This window comes from Girardinichthys multiradiatus, chromosome 15 (genome assembly GCF_021462225.1).
Source record: "Girardinichthys multiradiatus isolate DD_20200921_A chromosome 15, DD_fGirMul_XY1, whole genome shotgun sequence".
NCBI lineage: Eukaryota > Metazoa > Chordata > Actinopteri > Cyprinodontiformes > Goodeidae > Girardinichthys > Girardinichthys multiradiatus.
In genome coordinates, this window is record NC_061808.1 from 24,997,431 (window position 1) to 25,014,315 (window position 16,885).

The 16,885-nt window shown below is 40.9% G+C and overlaps 2 protein-coding genes across 6 annotated transcripts in view; one reads left to right on the forward strand and one right to left on the reverse strand.

Moving 5' to 3' along the window:
- znf410 (zinc finger protein 410) overlaps positions 1-3,063 on the forward strand; it is a 16,676-nt gene extending 13,613 nt beyond the window's left edge. For all 4 annotated transcript variants that reach the window (XM_047388300.1, XM_047388301.1, XM_047388299.1 and 1 more), the window contains 4 exons: positions 105-194; positions 320-439; positions 1,598-1,717; positions 2,537-3,063. In XM_047388300.1, coding sequence (XP_047244256.1) covers positions 105-194; positions 320-439; positions 1,598-1,717; positions 2,537-2,637 — 431 coding nt within the window. In that variant the 3' untranslated portion in view covers positions 2,638-3,063. The remainder of the gene's footprint in view (positions 1-104; positions 195-319; positions 440-1,597; positions 1,718-2,536) is intronic.
- Positions 2,549-15,506, reverse strand: entpd5b (ectonucleoside triphosphate diphosphohydrolase 5b). Of its 2 annotated transcripts, XM_047388304.1 has the most exons (15): positions 15,349-15,506; positions 10,060-10,280; positions 9,698-9,777; positions 8,459-8,602; positions 7,991-8,066; positions 7,550-7,585; positions 6,208-6,296; positions 6,031-6,113; positions 5,726-5,787; positions 5,337-5,438; positions 4,458-4,601; positions 4,128-4,184; positions 3,829-3,944; positions 3,380-3,499; positions 2,549-2,686 (listed from the first exon to the last, which is right to left on the reverse strand). In XM_047388304.1, the coding sequence occupies exons 2-14, from the start codon at positions 10,271-10,273 to the stop codon at positions 3,416-3,418; spliced, it is 1,287 nt and encodes a 428-aa protein (XP_047244260.1). In that variant the 5' UTR covers positions 10,274-10,280; positions 15,349-15,506; the 3' UTR covers positions 2,549-2,686; positions 3,380-3,415. The 2 variants fall into 2 exon arrangements, with proteins under 2 accessions (XP_047244260.1, XP_047244259.1); XM_047388303.1 differs by lacking the exon at positions 2,549-2,686 and having other exon boundaries at positions 3,165-3,499.
- Positions 15,507-16,885: the final 1,379 nt, after the last annotated feature.

Here is a 16,885-nt window from a genome sequence, read left to right on the forward strand (position 1 = left end):
GTACTACTAGCTTGTTTTGAGTGGCACCTGTCGATGTCTCACTTTAAACACAGTTTATTTATGCGTTCTGTTTTCATATATATGTGTTGGTTGGCTTCTTTCAGGTGAGAAACCTTTTCTGTGCGAGGCAGATGGTTGTGGGCGGTCCTTTGCAGAGTATTCCAGCCTACGGAAACACATGCTGGTGCATTCAGGTGAGCGATGCAGAGTTTGCAGCTGCACAGCAGTTGTTTTCTTCACGCAGTCCTTTAGATGCAAAGAGATGGCATCACTTCAGAGGGGTCTATGATGTCGCCTTTTGATCGCCTGTGTTTCCCAGGTGAGAAGCCTCACGTGTGCGTGATCTGTGGAAAGACGTTCTCCCAGTCCGGCAGCAGGAACGTTCACATGAGAAAGAGACACGGAGAGGAGGGGCTCAGTAGTGAAAGTAGAGAAACAGGTTTGCATCTCACACGCGCGTGCGCCCACTCAGTGTGACAGGTGAATATGTTGATGGTTGGACTACATAGCTTCTAGCAGCCCATACTACTACTAAAAAATGTGCCCTAAGATGGAATTAATTTAAGCTTAACGTGAGGAATCGTGTTTGAAATCAGTACCTTTGTCACTTTTTTTGAGGACCAGCAGTTGAATTGTTCCTGAATGAACTGTAATATAAAAAGCAAAGACAGACGGAGGCCTGTTAAAATGACTAGTCCATAAAATGACACCTTTTAGTTTTGTACTCCTAAAGAGACCCCACCAGGCAGAACTAAATTGTCTGTTACACACATGGCCTCTAAACATGATTCTGATAAACAGGTGGATGCATAAATGGATAAATAGATGCAACATTTAGGAAATAGGACAGGAATATTTTCATATTACTTTAACTCTTTCCAGACTCAGGATAATAGTTGAATCCAATCCCAGTCTTCCAGTGTGTGTAGGATCCCTGCTTTTTGACTTCACAAATTACCGACATACGTGGTATGTATTTGGGAATCTACTGTTCTCTCATACATCAGCCGTCAGAGGGGCAAACCTGTTCCTGCCTTTTTCTCTAGGCATCATTTTCACCACCTCTTCGGGATGACAGCATCCCACAATGAGCTCTTCCCATTTCAGACCCATTGCACAAGACACCGAAAATGCATGCTTCGACAGAGACAATGACAGCAGACAGCGCATCCTCGTCTGTCATTTTTATTTTTTGCAGTAGCAGTGGGGAAGCGTCGGAGCTGAATCACCGCAGGAAATGCTGCCAAAGCTCTAATTATAAACAGATTTATTCGGGTCACCCTCCCTGAAGAGGCTGGTCGTTTGTAAGAGCCGAGCCAGGGAAGATGCAGTTACACAACAGACGGGTAGTCTCTGCGTTCTGCATAACACAATTACTGGATGAATTATTAAACTGACTTTCCTCAGGTCTAAACAACATGAAAAGGCTAAGTCGGAACGACAGCAGGGAACAGATTCATTTTACCAAGAACTTGCACTGAGATTTCCAGAAGGATTCGTTTAAAATCAGAATAGTTTATGATTGTGTGCTTTTTTTTCTTCTTCTTTTTACTTATTACAAAAATGAAAAGTTTTACTCCCTGTCTGCTCTCCACAGGAGAGGCTTTAACACAAAGCAGCCTGCTGGAGGCAGATGGTGAGAATGGAGGTGGTTTGGTCACCATGACAACAGCTGTGGAGCCCATGAATCTTCATCACGTGATGTTGAGATCACCAGGTAGGCATTGAAACGTGTGAGGGGGGGGGGGATATCTCACAGACCTATAGTTAGCACATCTGACAGTGTTACCTTGATGCAGTAAACACTTATTTGGAGCAAGCTCATAAATATCCTGTTGATGTCAGAGATGCTGAGTCAGCGTATGTTACCGATGTCCTGTTAAATTGTCTCTGTCAGTGGGGAGTCTTACTCATGCCTGATCCTTTTTAGCAGCCTAGATTACCAGGCTGCTAGTTCTAATGTTTTTACTACCTTTTATCAATCAGCATGCAGTCTCCCTGTGGAAGTTGTTTTATTTAAAACTGTAGTTTAACAACTTTATGCAAATAACGAAAAGAACTCCCCGTTTCCACATTTCTGTACCCTTTCAACTTCCAGTATTATGTGATAGACCAACACAAAGCAGAATTAATGGAGGGGTGTCCAGATGAAAGCCGTAAGAAGTCCTGGCTGCAGTTTTACACAAGCCATGTCGGGGACGCAGTTAAAACCAACATTTAACTATTGTTCAGGGAAGCATGGTGGCGGTACCGTCATGCTTTGGGAAACACCAATGCATACCAAACCTTTCAGATTTTTTTTTTTTTACCAATTTCAAAAACATGTTTTTCTTCCATTTCACAGTTCACTACTACTCTGTGTTGGTCTAATAAAACAAATGTGAAAAGAAAAAGGAGAATACTTGCTATGAGGCTGAAAGAGTTCTTACTGTAACTGGATGCAGACTGAATGGCATCTCATGGAAGCATTAGTGCAATTAGGATGTTCTCCATCCTGTTTAACTTGGCTTTTTTGTGCTTGCTTCTTTCATCACAGGTTCTGCGGACTCAGTGGTAGTCCTTTCTCAGCCGCATGAGCTGGTGACCATGACAACAGAGGGCCATGCTTACGGAGAGGACGTGGTTGCTCTGCTTTAGTCTCCCACCCTGACATACATCACGCGTGGTCTATTTCAGCAGCAGTGAACTGATGGGCACAAGTGGGGGGAAAAATCAAGACGGATCACAGTCTTTAACACTTGTAGATATGTGTAATTAGCAAACAGTTTTATTTTGATGTGCGTGACATGGCGGAGTTTGTATGAGCAACGTTTTTCCCTTGTGTTTTTGAAAACAAAACGCTCCCAAAGAAATGCAGAAACGGGTCGGAACAGATTATGAAGCTGAGACGGATGTTTCGTCAGCATCATCAGGTTTGAGATTGATATGCAGTTGATATTTGCAGACGGGGAAAAATGGTTACCTGGAAGCCCCGTTGGCTGATCTGACAGCTTACATTGTAACACACATGTACCATTATATGGTAAAAACTAACTCTTTTAAATAAAAAAATAAAAAAACTGATGTAAAAGATGGATACTGCACCACCAGCCAGCCAAACAAAGCCAAAGCACCATGTTCATCACCTCTAGTAAACATCCATTTGAAGCAAATGCAGTTCTGGCCAGTTTCAGATGACATCTTTTATTCAGCCTCCAGTGCTTCACCGGCTCTCGCTAATGCAATACTTTACAGATTTACAGCAGAATATATTGACACCTGAGAGATATAGCTTCTTAAAGTCTGTTCAAATTTAATACAAAGTTATTTCTGTCAGCTGCTGGCAGACGTACGCGTTTAGAAAAGATGGTAAAGATTGAATGTGTCTGAAGGTGAGCACCATATAGGTCAGCCGCCGTTTGTTCTTCACTGCTCCTTAGTGGATCTTCAGGTTGTGAAAGTGGTCCAACATGGCACCTAGAGCCCAGCTAGCCTCAACATTCTTCACTTTCTTGGTTAACTGGGAAGGGGAAAACAATCACTAAGTCACTTAAATATATGCGTATTTACTACAACACAATAACGGTTCGAGCAGTTACAGATAAAATTAACTTTGGCTATTTTGTTAAATTTGCCGGGTGACTAAATGATCAGACATTGCTAGTATGGTAATAAAAAAAAGTGCTCAAACTAATTTATGCAAAACCATGCTTTACTATTCAACTGAAACACAAATAGACAAATTTACAACGCCTCACCAGCCTATAAAAATGGCTGTGCTATTCCCACTGTCGCACCATAAAACAAGGCCATCCACATTGCTGGCGGTGTTATAAAAATCTGTCCAACCTGCAAGACAGTGCTGTCCTTGAAGCCAAAGCCGTCCTTTAGCAGACAAGTGATGTAGGTCAGGTCCATGCACAGGAAAGGACTGTCAGGCGGGTACTTGGTCATCTTATTGCACACTGAGCAGAAGAGAAAGATAATCTCCGTTAGGTTGAATAATCAGTCATTTGTATTCTGCTGACAGATGAGGGTCAGCATTTCAGATAGAAACCACTCAGGGTCCATTGAGATGCATGCTGTATGTCAAGTGCAGGGAGCAGCAGATCTGTCATAGTAATGATGCATTCCTCAGCCAGTCTCACCCTCTTTAGCTCTCTTCTTAAAGTCTCTGACCTGCAGCATTCCTCCTTGGACATTATCTACGACAGGGGGGATCATTACACATTTAAAATGCCAAAACAGTAATTACAACAGCTCATCTACATGCACATTTATATAGTACTAATAACAGAGCTGATGGCCTTTCAGTGCAGACTGGCAGTGGGATGGCAATTTCTATAATAACCACACAACTATGGCTCATCAAATCCCCTGATACAGGAGCAGATGACTCACATTTTTCAGCCTGTCTAGCATGCAGGTGCTGTGTAATATAGAAGGTGTGGACAGCAGGGGTGTGTGCACACACTTACTGATAAGGCCTGCATCCACGGCTCTGTCAAAGTAATAGGAGAACGCGTAGAACACATTGCTGTCTTGGAGCTCGTATGGCTGATGAATAATCCCCTTCACCACTTTAAGTACCTCCTGATAGCAAAGCTTGTATCCTGCGTGACCTGAGGGGAAAACAGAGACAGTCTTGCAAATCATGTATATTCTCTTTGAACACCGTTTACTGAAATTCTTAGAGACGTCAAGATGCATTATGCTCAGATTTATCGCATGCCCTCATTTAGTCTAAACGTTTCAGGTAAAATGACTGATTTAACACAAAGACAAGCAGGATCATAGGTTCCCTTCAACAACTTGTATAGAAATCAACTTTCGCTGCAGCCGCCAGTCCTTTGGGGTATGTGTCTATCAGCGTTGTGATCTAGACACTGAAAACTTGTCTGGTCGACTTTGCAGTATAGCTCATGCTCCATCAGATCGAATGGAGAGCATCTGAATAACAAATTTGAATTCTTGCCACAGACTCTGAATTTGATTTCGGCCCGACCTTTGAACGGGCAATCCAACACAAAGCTTGGGATGTTGTTTTCTAACTTCATTTCTAACTTATCCTGACCTGTAAGGAATGTACTACTACTTTACTATTTAGATGCTGTCTAAAGGTAATTGGTTGCACTGGATTTATTTAGGGGTATCAGAGTAAATGGGGCTGAAAACAAACTAATACCTTACTTTACAGATTCTTGCTGGTCTTTCACATAAATCCCAATAAAATACTGTAATTTGTGAGCGTTGTTAAAACATGGCAAAAAGTGAAAAAGAGTGGGAATACTTTTGCAAGGCATTGTAGTTGTTGGGTTAACTGGCACATAATCTCTCATACTTAAATCAGATCTTACCATCTGGGTCTCCGCTCACTTGGTAGGTAAGACCTCCGAAGCTCCAATCATCCCTGAACTTACTCGGCAGGCAGGAACTTTTAAAAACCTGCCACTCCAACCCTGGGAGAGCACAGACGTAATTAATCTTCTAAACGGTTCATCAGCTTCACACAAGCTTATCACGGGCTGAGCCCGCCGATAGCACACAGTTTTTACTGAGGCGCTTCTCTGATTAATCTCAGGCTATAACATGAAATGTATATTAGCATAGAAACTGGAAGTACACCCTTTATCTTGTGATCTAGATGGAGCAGGAATGAAGGAAGACACACTGATGAACTCTCCTGAGTCCATGCAGTCTTTAAGTGGCAAAGCGATGGCATTGAAGCACATTTAGGTGTGTGTACCTTCCGCGCCCAGAGCACCCAGAGTGGCGAGTCGGGCAGCCATTAGTCCATTTCCAAGATAACTGGAGGAAATACAAAGTTACGTACAGTTAGAAAACCAACCAGCGCATATAGCAGGTCACTGAAAAAACTGCCTATTAAAAACTGTGACATCAGTAAGATAACAGCAATTTTAAGTCTTTAAATATATATTGGCATTACTTTAAAATAGAGAAGTTCAAAACAAATTTGAAGCAATAATGTAACATTCCAAATATTAAATTAGACTAGACTTTATGAGATATTGGCATAATAAGATCTGTTACCTGTGAGTGTACAGTTCAAACGTTGAGTTGAGGAAATCAAATCTGGCAACATAGTCCTCCTTGGGAGCACTCTCAATTGTTTTCTGCAGCAAGACATCCATAAAATGACTCAACCGATCCAGCTTGCAAATTTTTTAATTAAAGAGTTGCTTAAAAGAATTTGCAAAATAAGCCGACCTTCAGATTGGGCAGGAACGTGATCTGTGTGGACCCTCCTCCCAAATCCAGGATTCCCACAGTGTTCTTGGCGTGTGAGTTCAGATGACCTGAAAACAATTTATCACCTTAATCCAGCATCTGCAGGAGGGAAGAGCTAATCGCTTCACACTATCTTCAAAAAGGCCTGCTTCGGCAGACATGTACCGTCTGAGAAGCATAAACATTCCTGCTCGGTCCGAGAAAGATCACAGATTTGGCTTCAGGCAACAAACTCATCCTTCATCGTTGGCTTCTATTTATGGACACAGGCGTATAATGAAATAGGATGGCAGGTCAGGAAAATGCACGCAGTCTGGATAAAACACAGAACCAAGAAACCTGGTGGTTTTGTTGAATTCATAGTGCCTTGTTAAGGTATTTGCAACACTAACCTTTTTTTCTTTGGTCTATTACCTAAATTAGGAATTTAGGTAATAGACCAACACAATGCAGTGTATTACTGAAGATTGGTGCCTTGATGAACGACAAAAAATCTGCCTCGTAACAAAAAGGATTTTTACAAACCCAGAAAACTAAGAGTATGGTGGCTTTGTTATTTATGCTTTAGGAACCATTTGTTTTTCTACTGTTTGCTCCATGAAAGTGTCGAGAAATATCACTATTTATTAAGGTCTTAAGTGCAGATTAACTGTACAGCTGCAGTACTTAATGTGGTTTGTGTAGTGAAGTAGCCAATTTGTTCAGGGGACATTCTGAATTTTCCTGTTTGTTCGGCTCTGACCTGATGCCTTTTAAAACATTTTTATCACTTTTGTTTTGCAACAAATGCCAAAACATATTGTGATAAAATTCTAATTTTATATTGCCCATTCAGATTGTAAGCGGAAGGAAAAGGATGCATAATTTTCACAATCTTTTACAAACATCTCAAATTTGAAAAGTGTGGCATGCATTTAAATTCAGCCCCGATTTTCAGCCCAAGAAAAATGTTCCCCAACAGCATGATGCTGCCACCACCGTGTTTCAGCATGGGGAAGGTTAGGGTGTAGGGTGATGTGTAGTGTTAGTTCAACACGGTCACACAAAGCATTTTGCACGTAGGCCAAAAAAGTCCACTTTGGTTTTGACTTCCTCCACATTTGCTGTACTCCACAAACGGTCTTCTCACTGCTTCTTTTTTCTTTTAAAACGTTTCTCGTTTTCTTCCACATCACAATGAAACGCCACTTTATGTTGCTCTATTGCATACAAATCCAAAAAGATACACCGAGGTTTGCTGTTGTAACGAGACAAATTGTCAGAATTTAGGCAGTGTGAATACTTCTGCATAGCCCTATAGACTTAGGTTTCCAGTACTTGCCTGTTAGAAAGTTCAGAGAAATCCAAGCCAGAATGCCTACATTTGAAAAAGAAATAATCACATATTTTAAAAGCAGTCATTTCAGGAGAAAACATACGTTCACTTTGAAAACCCTCCTGACAAATTTCACTGCAAGCACATACAAGAAGAGCTGAAATGCTGACAAACCAATTATACCACTGTACAACAGCCTGGCTTTTTCCACCACATAATTACTGGCTTTTAGGGTCAAAACGGCCGTGCTGAGAGGCTTTTGTTGTTTTTATGTGTCATCACAAAAAACATCTATAATCTTCTGTAATTTAGTTAAATGCCTTCATTAAGCTAAGGTCCTAACAGAAACTCAGCGGCGGATTTAACGAAGCGCCTCATGGATAACAGACACCTTCAAAACAACAATGCAGACGGGGGCAAAAGGGCTCGTTGGGGCAGATGTTATACCTTCGTTTGTGCCGTTCATAATGCTGACGCCGTTGTCTGGCACCAAAAACGGGGATTCGTCAAACACATGTTGAACCTGAGAGAGAAGAGGAGGAAGATGACGTGAGAATGAGAGCGTGGTAGTACAACGGTAAGCAGTTAAATGGGCCGAACATTACAGGCTGTAATGGCAGCTCATCCAGAGGTGCCCTCCGCTGGATGGGATTAATTTGTTCCCTTAGGGGCGGATTATTAAAGTATCGTTCATCTTCCAAGGTGCCTCAGGGCTATACCTCCCCCCCCCCCTATCCCCAGAAAAGATAGGCTTTGACACGGAGCTTGCAGCACTCCAGCTGCATTACTTTTCTCTGCAGCTTCGATGGATAAAAAGTACTTTCCCACGAAAAAGAGTCAGAGGTTATGAAGTCTAACATCTATCAGGTCTAACTGCTCTCTACATTGGCTGAATCTCGGAGATGCGAGTCTGACCTGGTCCAGAAGTGCCTGGGCTTTGGCCGCAGGCAGCAGGCGAAGTCCAGCCGTGGCTCTGAGGACCAGAGGAGTTCTCTTCCAGTCCACACGAGGAACTGTTTTTTTGGCCACCTTCAACAGCATCCTTACTGTTTCACCGGCCTGTGAGAAATGAAACATGAACTATAAACCAGCAGTGCTCTGACTGCTGTGGTGAGATTAAGCTGATAAACTAGTGAGATTTTATCGCCACTGGTTTGTTTAGTTCTGATTATTGACAAGTACTGCACATCAGCATGTATAACATTAGCATATTAGCAAAGATCATCATAAAAGTTTTAAATGCAAATACACAGCAGGGTTAAAAACATAACACTCATTATGACCCAAAGATTAATTTAACAGTACCATGAAATTGGAGAAAGAAAGACAGTGATTATTCCTAACAATGTTGTTGGTCCTTCTGCTTCAGTTTTATTCTAAAATGATAGAATTTTTGTTTTGCAGGTCAGAAAGTCCTCATGTTAACCCCTCATATAGAAAAGGATGTTTGACGGAAAGGGACCTTATAATTTCCACTGGACACTCCTCGAGTTGTCCTCACCATCTACCTATAAACTGCATTATCAGCATACATGACCCCTGCACTAGGACATGAACCTTTCAAATCATCTATGTGTAAAATAAAAAGAACTGGGCTAAGGACTCAGACTTGGGGTACCCCTGTCTTAGCTTTTCAAAATTATGATTTTCTGTTGATTATCACATTATTTACAGGTTATAGTATTTAATTTAAATTACTCTAAACCTATTATATATCAGTCTCATTAACTGGAGCTTAATTAGCCTTTGATAACCCTATATAAACCTGCCAGATCAACTGTTACAGATATGAAATTGAAAAAACTCTGGACTGTTTCCACTTGCAGGGAAACCTCTGGTAACCGTCAATGTCCATTACCACTGGACATGCTAGTAATAGTTGGCATCAAGAATATACTTCTGTATTTGCTCAAAAGCTCAAAGCTCTATTTATAGAAAACATCTTTTCAATGACTATTTGCTAGTTTATTTGATAAAATGGGACCACAGAGTTCTGAGAAATAAATGGCATGCATATTTCTACATGCTTTATTGTTTCAAATTTTTCTCCTCTAAATTGTTTTTCATCAGAATCTCTCATTTCAGTTTAGAGGGCATTTCTGACCCTTCCCCCTCACATCAACAGCACTGACCGGGTCCCGACAATTAACTCACCGTTTCAGGGTAGTCGGCGTATGCTGACAAACCCGGCTTTATGGAATGGAACATCTCATTGTCCAAAACAGGCAGCTGCTCTGAAAAAGCACAACATTCCACCCACATCATCAAATATGAAGCAGCTGTTAAAAGCCCTCAAATGCCTCAAACCTCTTAGCATACATATGCATGATTTATCAGGCAAATTAAGCCCTATGTGACTTATGCCCTCTGAATTTACAGGTTTAATGAAGCATGAAAGCAGAGTACACGACGAGCAAATGTGCTTGTTGATATTCACGTCGATCACCCAAAACACAAATTTGGCCTGTTAAAGTGTTTTATATGCAAAAGAGCCGGAAGGCTGTTCTTCGTTTTACCTGAGTAGCTCTGGATGAAGGTGTAGACGTGGATACGCGTCCCCGTGCTCCCCGCGTCAAACATCACAGCGTAGAAGATCCGGCTGTGGTTGGCCGGTCGGCTGAGGCTCGGGAGGATCCCGGACAGATCCAGGTGAGAGGTCTTGAACTGGGCTCGGTTTAGCCCTGCTGCGGCGAGAAGGACCAACAGAAGAAGCAGGATGGTTGGCTTCATCTTCCCTCTGCGGCATAAATGGGGGGGAGGAAATGAATGCAGATGAGTAGATGTTTTGAACAGCACTAAAGTCGCTGAAATGGCTGAAGACTTGTTCTGAGAGTTGTTAAATTACAGTGTTCCAGGTAACATGGTTGTAAGACGCTATCAGGTTATTTACACCGTCAGATCCGACCACACCTCATCACTGTCCAGCCAATAACAACGTTTACCGTCTTTGTCAGCTCACAAAGAAAGTTTAAAGATATCGCTTGACACTCCGTGGAGGCAGCTCAATAAGTTTGAACATTTCTCTACAAAACAAGTAGAATAAAATCTTTCATTTCCCATGGTCTCAGGTCAAATGCTAGAAATGCTAAAGCTGCCTGTGTGCCTCTTACAGGATTTACATGATTGCAGGGTTGTTTAATAACTGCTGCCAAAACCCCTCCACCTGTACTACTAAACACTTCACTGAGGCGTTTCTGAGTTAAGAGGCTTTTTAGATCCATTTCCCATAGATGGAGTCCTACTCAATTATTACTGGCTGCTGTGTGATGGTAAAATAAAACTTCAAATTGCTTTCGTTTTTGTGGTCTAGATGTTTGCTCATTAAATCTGCATCTGCAGAAAATGTTGCAACAAAACCCAATTAAATCTGACTGACGAGGTGTAATGCTGTCTTGCATGTAATCACATAATTTGGCTTCTCATTTTACACCTTTCAATCCATTTTAGCTGTGTTTTCAACACTTAGAGGACAGCGTAGGCACAGAAAACAGGGTCCCCTAACGTGTTTCAGGTCAAAATGTCGATTTTCCTCAACATTTCTACAGTTCTGTCCATTTCAGCTAAAATGTTGTATAAATACACAAGTTCTATATTAAATATGCCACCGATATTTCTGTTGAGGTTAGGCTTAAATGTGGAACTGACAAAAATCACACTGTAAGGAGATGGATGAATGATGGACGGACGGATGGATGGATGAACAGAAGGGAAGATGGATGGGAAATGAAGAAGGGTTAGAAGGATGAATGAAAAAGATGGAAAAACAGATTGATTTAGACAATGAAACAGGGTATAAAGTCTGGAAATACAAATATTCTTCCATACTCTTGTTTTCTTTTCCCATACCGATCCAGGTCTTGAAAATACTTCAATTCCATACTTATGCACAGGAACCCAGTAAAGGAGAAGCACGTTGAAAAATGCCTTCACTCTGGTAGTGTAACTACAGTCCACTGTGTCGTTGTAAATCAATTATATTTGCACTGCATGCTCAGCCAAAAATCATAGACCAGAGCTACAAAGTGTGTCCATCCTCCAGCTTTCACTGTGAACCATGACGCAGAAACACTAAGTGCAATGTGATTATAAATCCTTATTGATCAGACTGAAAAACAGTGCAATCAAGTGGTATTTGTACTGTAACCGTTTGAACGCTTTTTGCTGAATCAATCAACTCTGAAGCACAGATAAGGACACTTTCATTTTAGATCCTTCATTTGAAGCACGGATCCTTACCAGAAGCAAATATATAGCTTTATGTAAATCAAATGGATTATAAGTCAAGGCTTGGTTTATCTACAAGTGTGACCCCCTCTCAGGGTTCCTTACACATTTTCATATGACGATCCCAAGTTTTTCCAGACTTAACATTCCATGGTTCTCTGTCCTTTACACCCCTTTGTTGTGAGTTAGCACTATACATACAAACTGAACTGAATTAAATTGTAAAATACAAAAGTTCACTATGCATTCATTGCAGTGGTCTGGCTTTAAATGTGGACCATGTGAAAAATAGAAACAAGAATTTACAAAGGAAGACATAACAAGGAAAGATAAAGAGATGTAGGGGACAAGGTAGCATGGGAGGTAGGAGATAAGGAAAGATGCAAAGAAAAAAGGGAGATGGGAAACAAAGAATTAGGAAATAAAGGAAGAAAGGTGGGACACAATGAAGATATTATAGATTGGAGGAAATATGAACAATTCTTGCTGCCTGTCAATCTAGGAAGAGTTATGAAGTCATTCCCGAATAACTCCCAACATTCAGCAGCAAGAAATATTATTTTAAAATGGAAACATGCATGAAATGTAAGAAAATTATAAAACCAGAAACAACAGTTCCTTCTAACTATAGCCGCTTGTGAAATCCTTAAAATAAAATCTAATTCTCATTATAGTTCCCAGAAATAATAAACACTGCACTTCATTCGGTGTGTAAAATTTAATCCAGAATCGAGGATGAACTTGTAGAGTTTCACATCCCTAGACTGTTCTGAACTCATTTTTCAATGAAGATATGCTTGAAACTACTCAGCAGGAACCGCTAAACTAACCAGCTGCAAGTATGAAAAAAAAAAGCAAAACATTTGTTTTTAGAGGAAACAAGACACTTTACGAGTGTCAGATTACTTGAAAGCAGATCACATATTTAGGGATTACATTTTAAATACACTGCTCAATAAAAATAAAGGGAACACTCAAATAACTCATCCTAGATCTGAATGAATGAAATATTCTCATTGAATACTTTGTTCTGTACAAAGTTGAATGTGCTGACAACAAAATCAGACAAAAATCATCAATGGAAATCAAATTTATTAACCAATGGAGGCCTGGATTTGGAGTCACACACAAAATTAAAGTGGAAAAACACACTGCAGGCTGATCCAACTTTGATGTAATGTCCTTAAAACAAGTCAAAATGAGGCTCAGTATTGTGTGTGACCTCCACGTGTCTGTATGACCTCCCTGGGCATGATCCTGATGAGACGGCGGATGGCCTCCTGAGGGATCTCCTCCCAGACCTGGACTAAAGCATCCACCAACTCCTGGACAGTCTGTGGTGCAACGTGACGTTGGTGGATGGAGCGAGACATGATGTCCCAGATGTGCTCAATCAGATTCAGGTCTGGGGAACGGGCGGGCCAGTCCATAGCTTCAATGTCTTCATCTTGCAGGAACTGCAGACACACTCCAGCCACATGAGGTCTAGCATTGTCCTGCATTAGGAGGAACCCAGGGCCAACCGCACCAGCATATGGTCTCACAAGGGGTCTGAGGATCTCATCTCGGTACCTAATGGCAGTCAGGCTACCTCTGGCGAGCACATGGAGGGCCATGCGGCCCTCCAATGAAATACCACCCCACACCATTACTGACCCACTGCCAAACCGGTCATGCTGAAGGATGTTGCAGGCAGCAGATCGCTCTCCACGGTGTCTCCAGACTCTGTCACATCTGTCACATGTGCTCAGTGTGAACCTGCTTTCATCTGTGAAGAGCACAGGGCGCCAGTGGCGAATTTGCCAGTCCTGGTGTTCTCTGGCAAATGCCAAGCGTCCTGCACGGTGTTGGGCTGTGAGCACAACCCCCATTTGAGGACGTCGGGCCCTCATACCATCCTCATGGAGTCAGTTTCTAACCGTTTGTGCAGACACATGCACATTTGTGGCCTGCTGGAGGTCATTTTGCAGGCCTCTGGTAGTGGTCCTCCTGTTCCTCCTTGCACAAAGGTGGAGGTAGCGGTCCTGCTGCTCGGTTGTTGCCCTCCCACGGCCTCCTCCACGTCTCCTGGTGTACTGGCCTGTCTCCTGGTAGCGCCTCCAGGTTCTGGACACTACGCTGACAGACACAGCAAACCTTGCCACAACTCGCATTGATGTGCCATCCTGGATGAGCTGCACTACCTGAACCACTTGTGTGGGTTGTAGAGTCCGTCTCATTCTACCACGAGTGTGAAAGCACCACCAACATTCATAAGTGACCAAAACATCAGCCAGAAAGCAGAGGTACTGAGAAGTGGTCTGTGGTCCCCACCTGCAGAACCTCTCCTTTATTGAGTGTCTTGCTAATCGCCAAAGATTTCCCCCTGTTGTCTATTCCATTTGAACAACATCATGAGAAATTGATCGTCAATCAATGTTGCTTCCTAAGTGGACAGTTTGATTTCACAGAACTTTGATTTACTTGGAGTTATATTGTGTTGTTTAAGTGTTCTCTTTATTTGTTTGAGCAGTGTATTTAAATGTTTAAATGTTTAAAAAAAATCCTTTATCATCTGTCAGGGGACAAAATAATTGTATGCTGCTGCATAACAAATGAGAATTTATCTTACTATTTTTCACAGATGTGAACATCAATAAATGTGAATTAAAAATTAAGTGACTTAGCTTAGTAATAAAGTAAATATATAAATTCTCCTTAAATACAAAAGTATAACATAAAGAAAGAATATAGATTCTTTGAAAATATCCAGATCTTATTTTTATAAATGAATTAGTTAAAGCATGGAAAGGTTTCTTTTTTTTTTGTTGCTAATTTAGGATTGTTTAAATAAGGCAATATCAAAGTTTTCCACAAAATATCTGAGGATTTCCTTGGAAATTTTGAGATAATTCTTGAAAACATACTTGGTACCCTTGTTTAAAAAAAAATCCACATTGCTCTAATATGCTATTGTTCTGATTGGCAATAAACAAGCAACTTTTCAATTTTTTAATTGAATCAATTGCACCAGAAAATATATTTAGGTAAGTAGCTATAAATTAATTGTTGGGATATAAAGGATGAAAACGTGTATAGTGCCTCAATACAGACAGGAGTAAAGGAGATATGTTGAGTATAAAATAAAATTGTATTTAAAGTGCAAACGACTTTAACCGGAAGTGGCCCCCAATTCACCTTAAGGCCTCATCAAACCTCTGGCCGCCTCTGGCTGTGAATATCTCCTATAACTTAGTTGTTCATAACTGAAACTGCCTTTAAATTGCTCAAAAGCGACCTTTACAAGACGTGTTTCAACCCTTTTAGTGTCAACACTCTTAGTTTATTTAAAACTGAAGATAACTAGTTAGATAATTTCATCAACAGTTACGATGATTAGCATTCCTGCTACATTAGAGAAAGCTAACGGCTGAAATGTAACAAGCTAACATTAAGTTGCCAACGGTTACAGGGCTCAGCGGTGGACCAAAAGACTAGTCTTTGTTTTATCACGAAGTCCTTAAAACAGAAAAAGATCACAGCTTAGTGTCTGTGGCTAACTCGATGGAGTGGTATCTAAAGGCTAAACACTGCAGCCTCACCATGATGTCCGACTGACTCCTTCCAGTGGTGATTTCAGGAGTCGTTTGGGTTTGGTGCCGAACTAACACCGGGTTCTACGTAATAAACTCCCAGAACCCGAATCATCAGCTTGTTCCGTCTGTGATGGTTTATTTTACCCCGGAAGTAATTTCTGTCTATTTCTAAGTCATAAACGGTCAAAACACCAATATAGAATTAAGTAATTAGCCTTTTTCAGATATAGTTTGCCACTTATAGAAAAACTCGTCAGTCAGTTTTGCATTAGTTTTGCTATTTTATTATTATTATTTAGTCAAGATAAATCTAACCTTCCCAAAAACAAGCGTCCACGTGGACACGGCTTTAGTGACATCACAGGAGGCACAAAGCAACTGATCCTCACCAATTTGCAACTGGCATTTTATCCACATTACACCACACTGAATCATTTTTATGTTGCATTCACTCATTTTAATAAATTGGGGAAATAATTATAAAAATGTTAAAATCCTATGTGTAATTTGATTTAATTCAAATATTATCTAAAAGTGTTGTAGTACACTATTTTCATTAACACTCTTCTCAATTTGGGACAGTTAAGTCCTATAAAATACATGAGATGAGAACCCCTGATTGATCCAAAATAATTCAAAAACCTGATGTTTGCTGGATCTTTAGGCTCATTTCCTTGCAGAAGACTATCTGTATGCTATACTCAAGTACCTTTAATCGGTGCTTGTCAAAGCGGATAAAAAACGCCTCCTAATGGCACCAAAGAACCCAATACATGCAAAGGTACGATATGGTAAAAGGGAGGTTGATCAACAATGCTCTTTCTTGAGAGGCATTTAAGGCTCCCAGTCAGGTGGTATTTGCAGCTGCGGTCGTCCGTGCGTACTCTTCTGCCAGACATGGACAAGGCTCAATTTTTACAACCACTCTGCGCAGCATTGACAGGTGCATTGGTCATCTTCGTCCCTAGTGTAGTTTAATGGCCTTATATACCACTTTCTTTTATTTTTGTTTTTCCAAAGCTACAAAGCAAATTAGCTCTTCCTCTCATACGATGACGCCATGGCAGAAAGTGTTGGAAATGTAGGAATTTATCACCAAAAATGTGGGAAATTGGTACGCTTGGTTATGAAACCTCAAACGTCCACGGACAGTGCTCGCAGAGTCCACACCGATCACAGTACGCCCGACTATGTGGGACCCTTTCACTTGTGTTCTTTTTACTAATGCCATCTGATCAAGTGGATTTTTGTGCCTCTTATGATGTCATTGACCCAAATACACTCAATGCAGAACTAGCCGTTTTTCTTTCTTCAGAGCTCCTTGAAAACTTTGTGTTTTTATACTCCTGCAGTGGAAATCCATACTTCATTAACAAGTTATGTTTTATTACCAATATACAATTTCTAGATAAAAAAAACCCAAAACAGTACTAGATCAAATCTTTAAATCATAACCATCCTGATCATCAGCTTGGACATTCCTTAGTAGTTAATTTTACTCCAGAAATAATTGCCATCTATATATAATTCATAAACCGCTGAA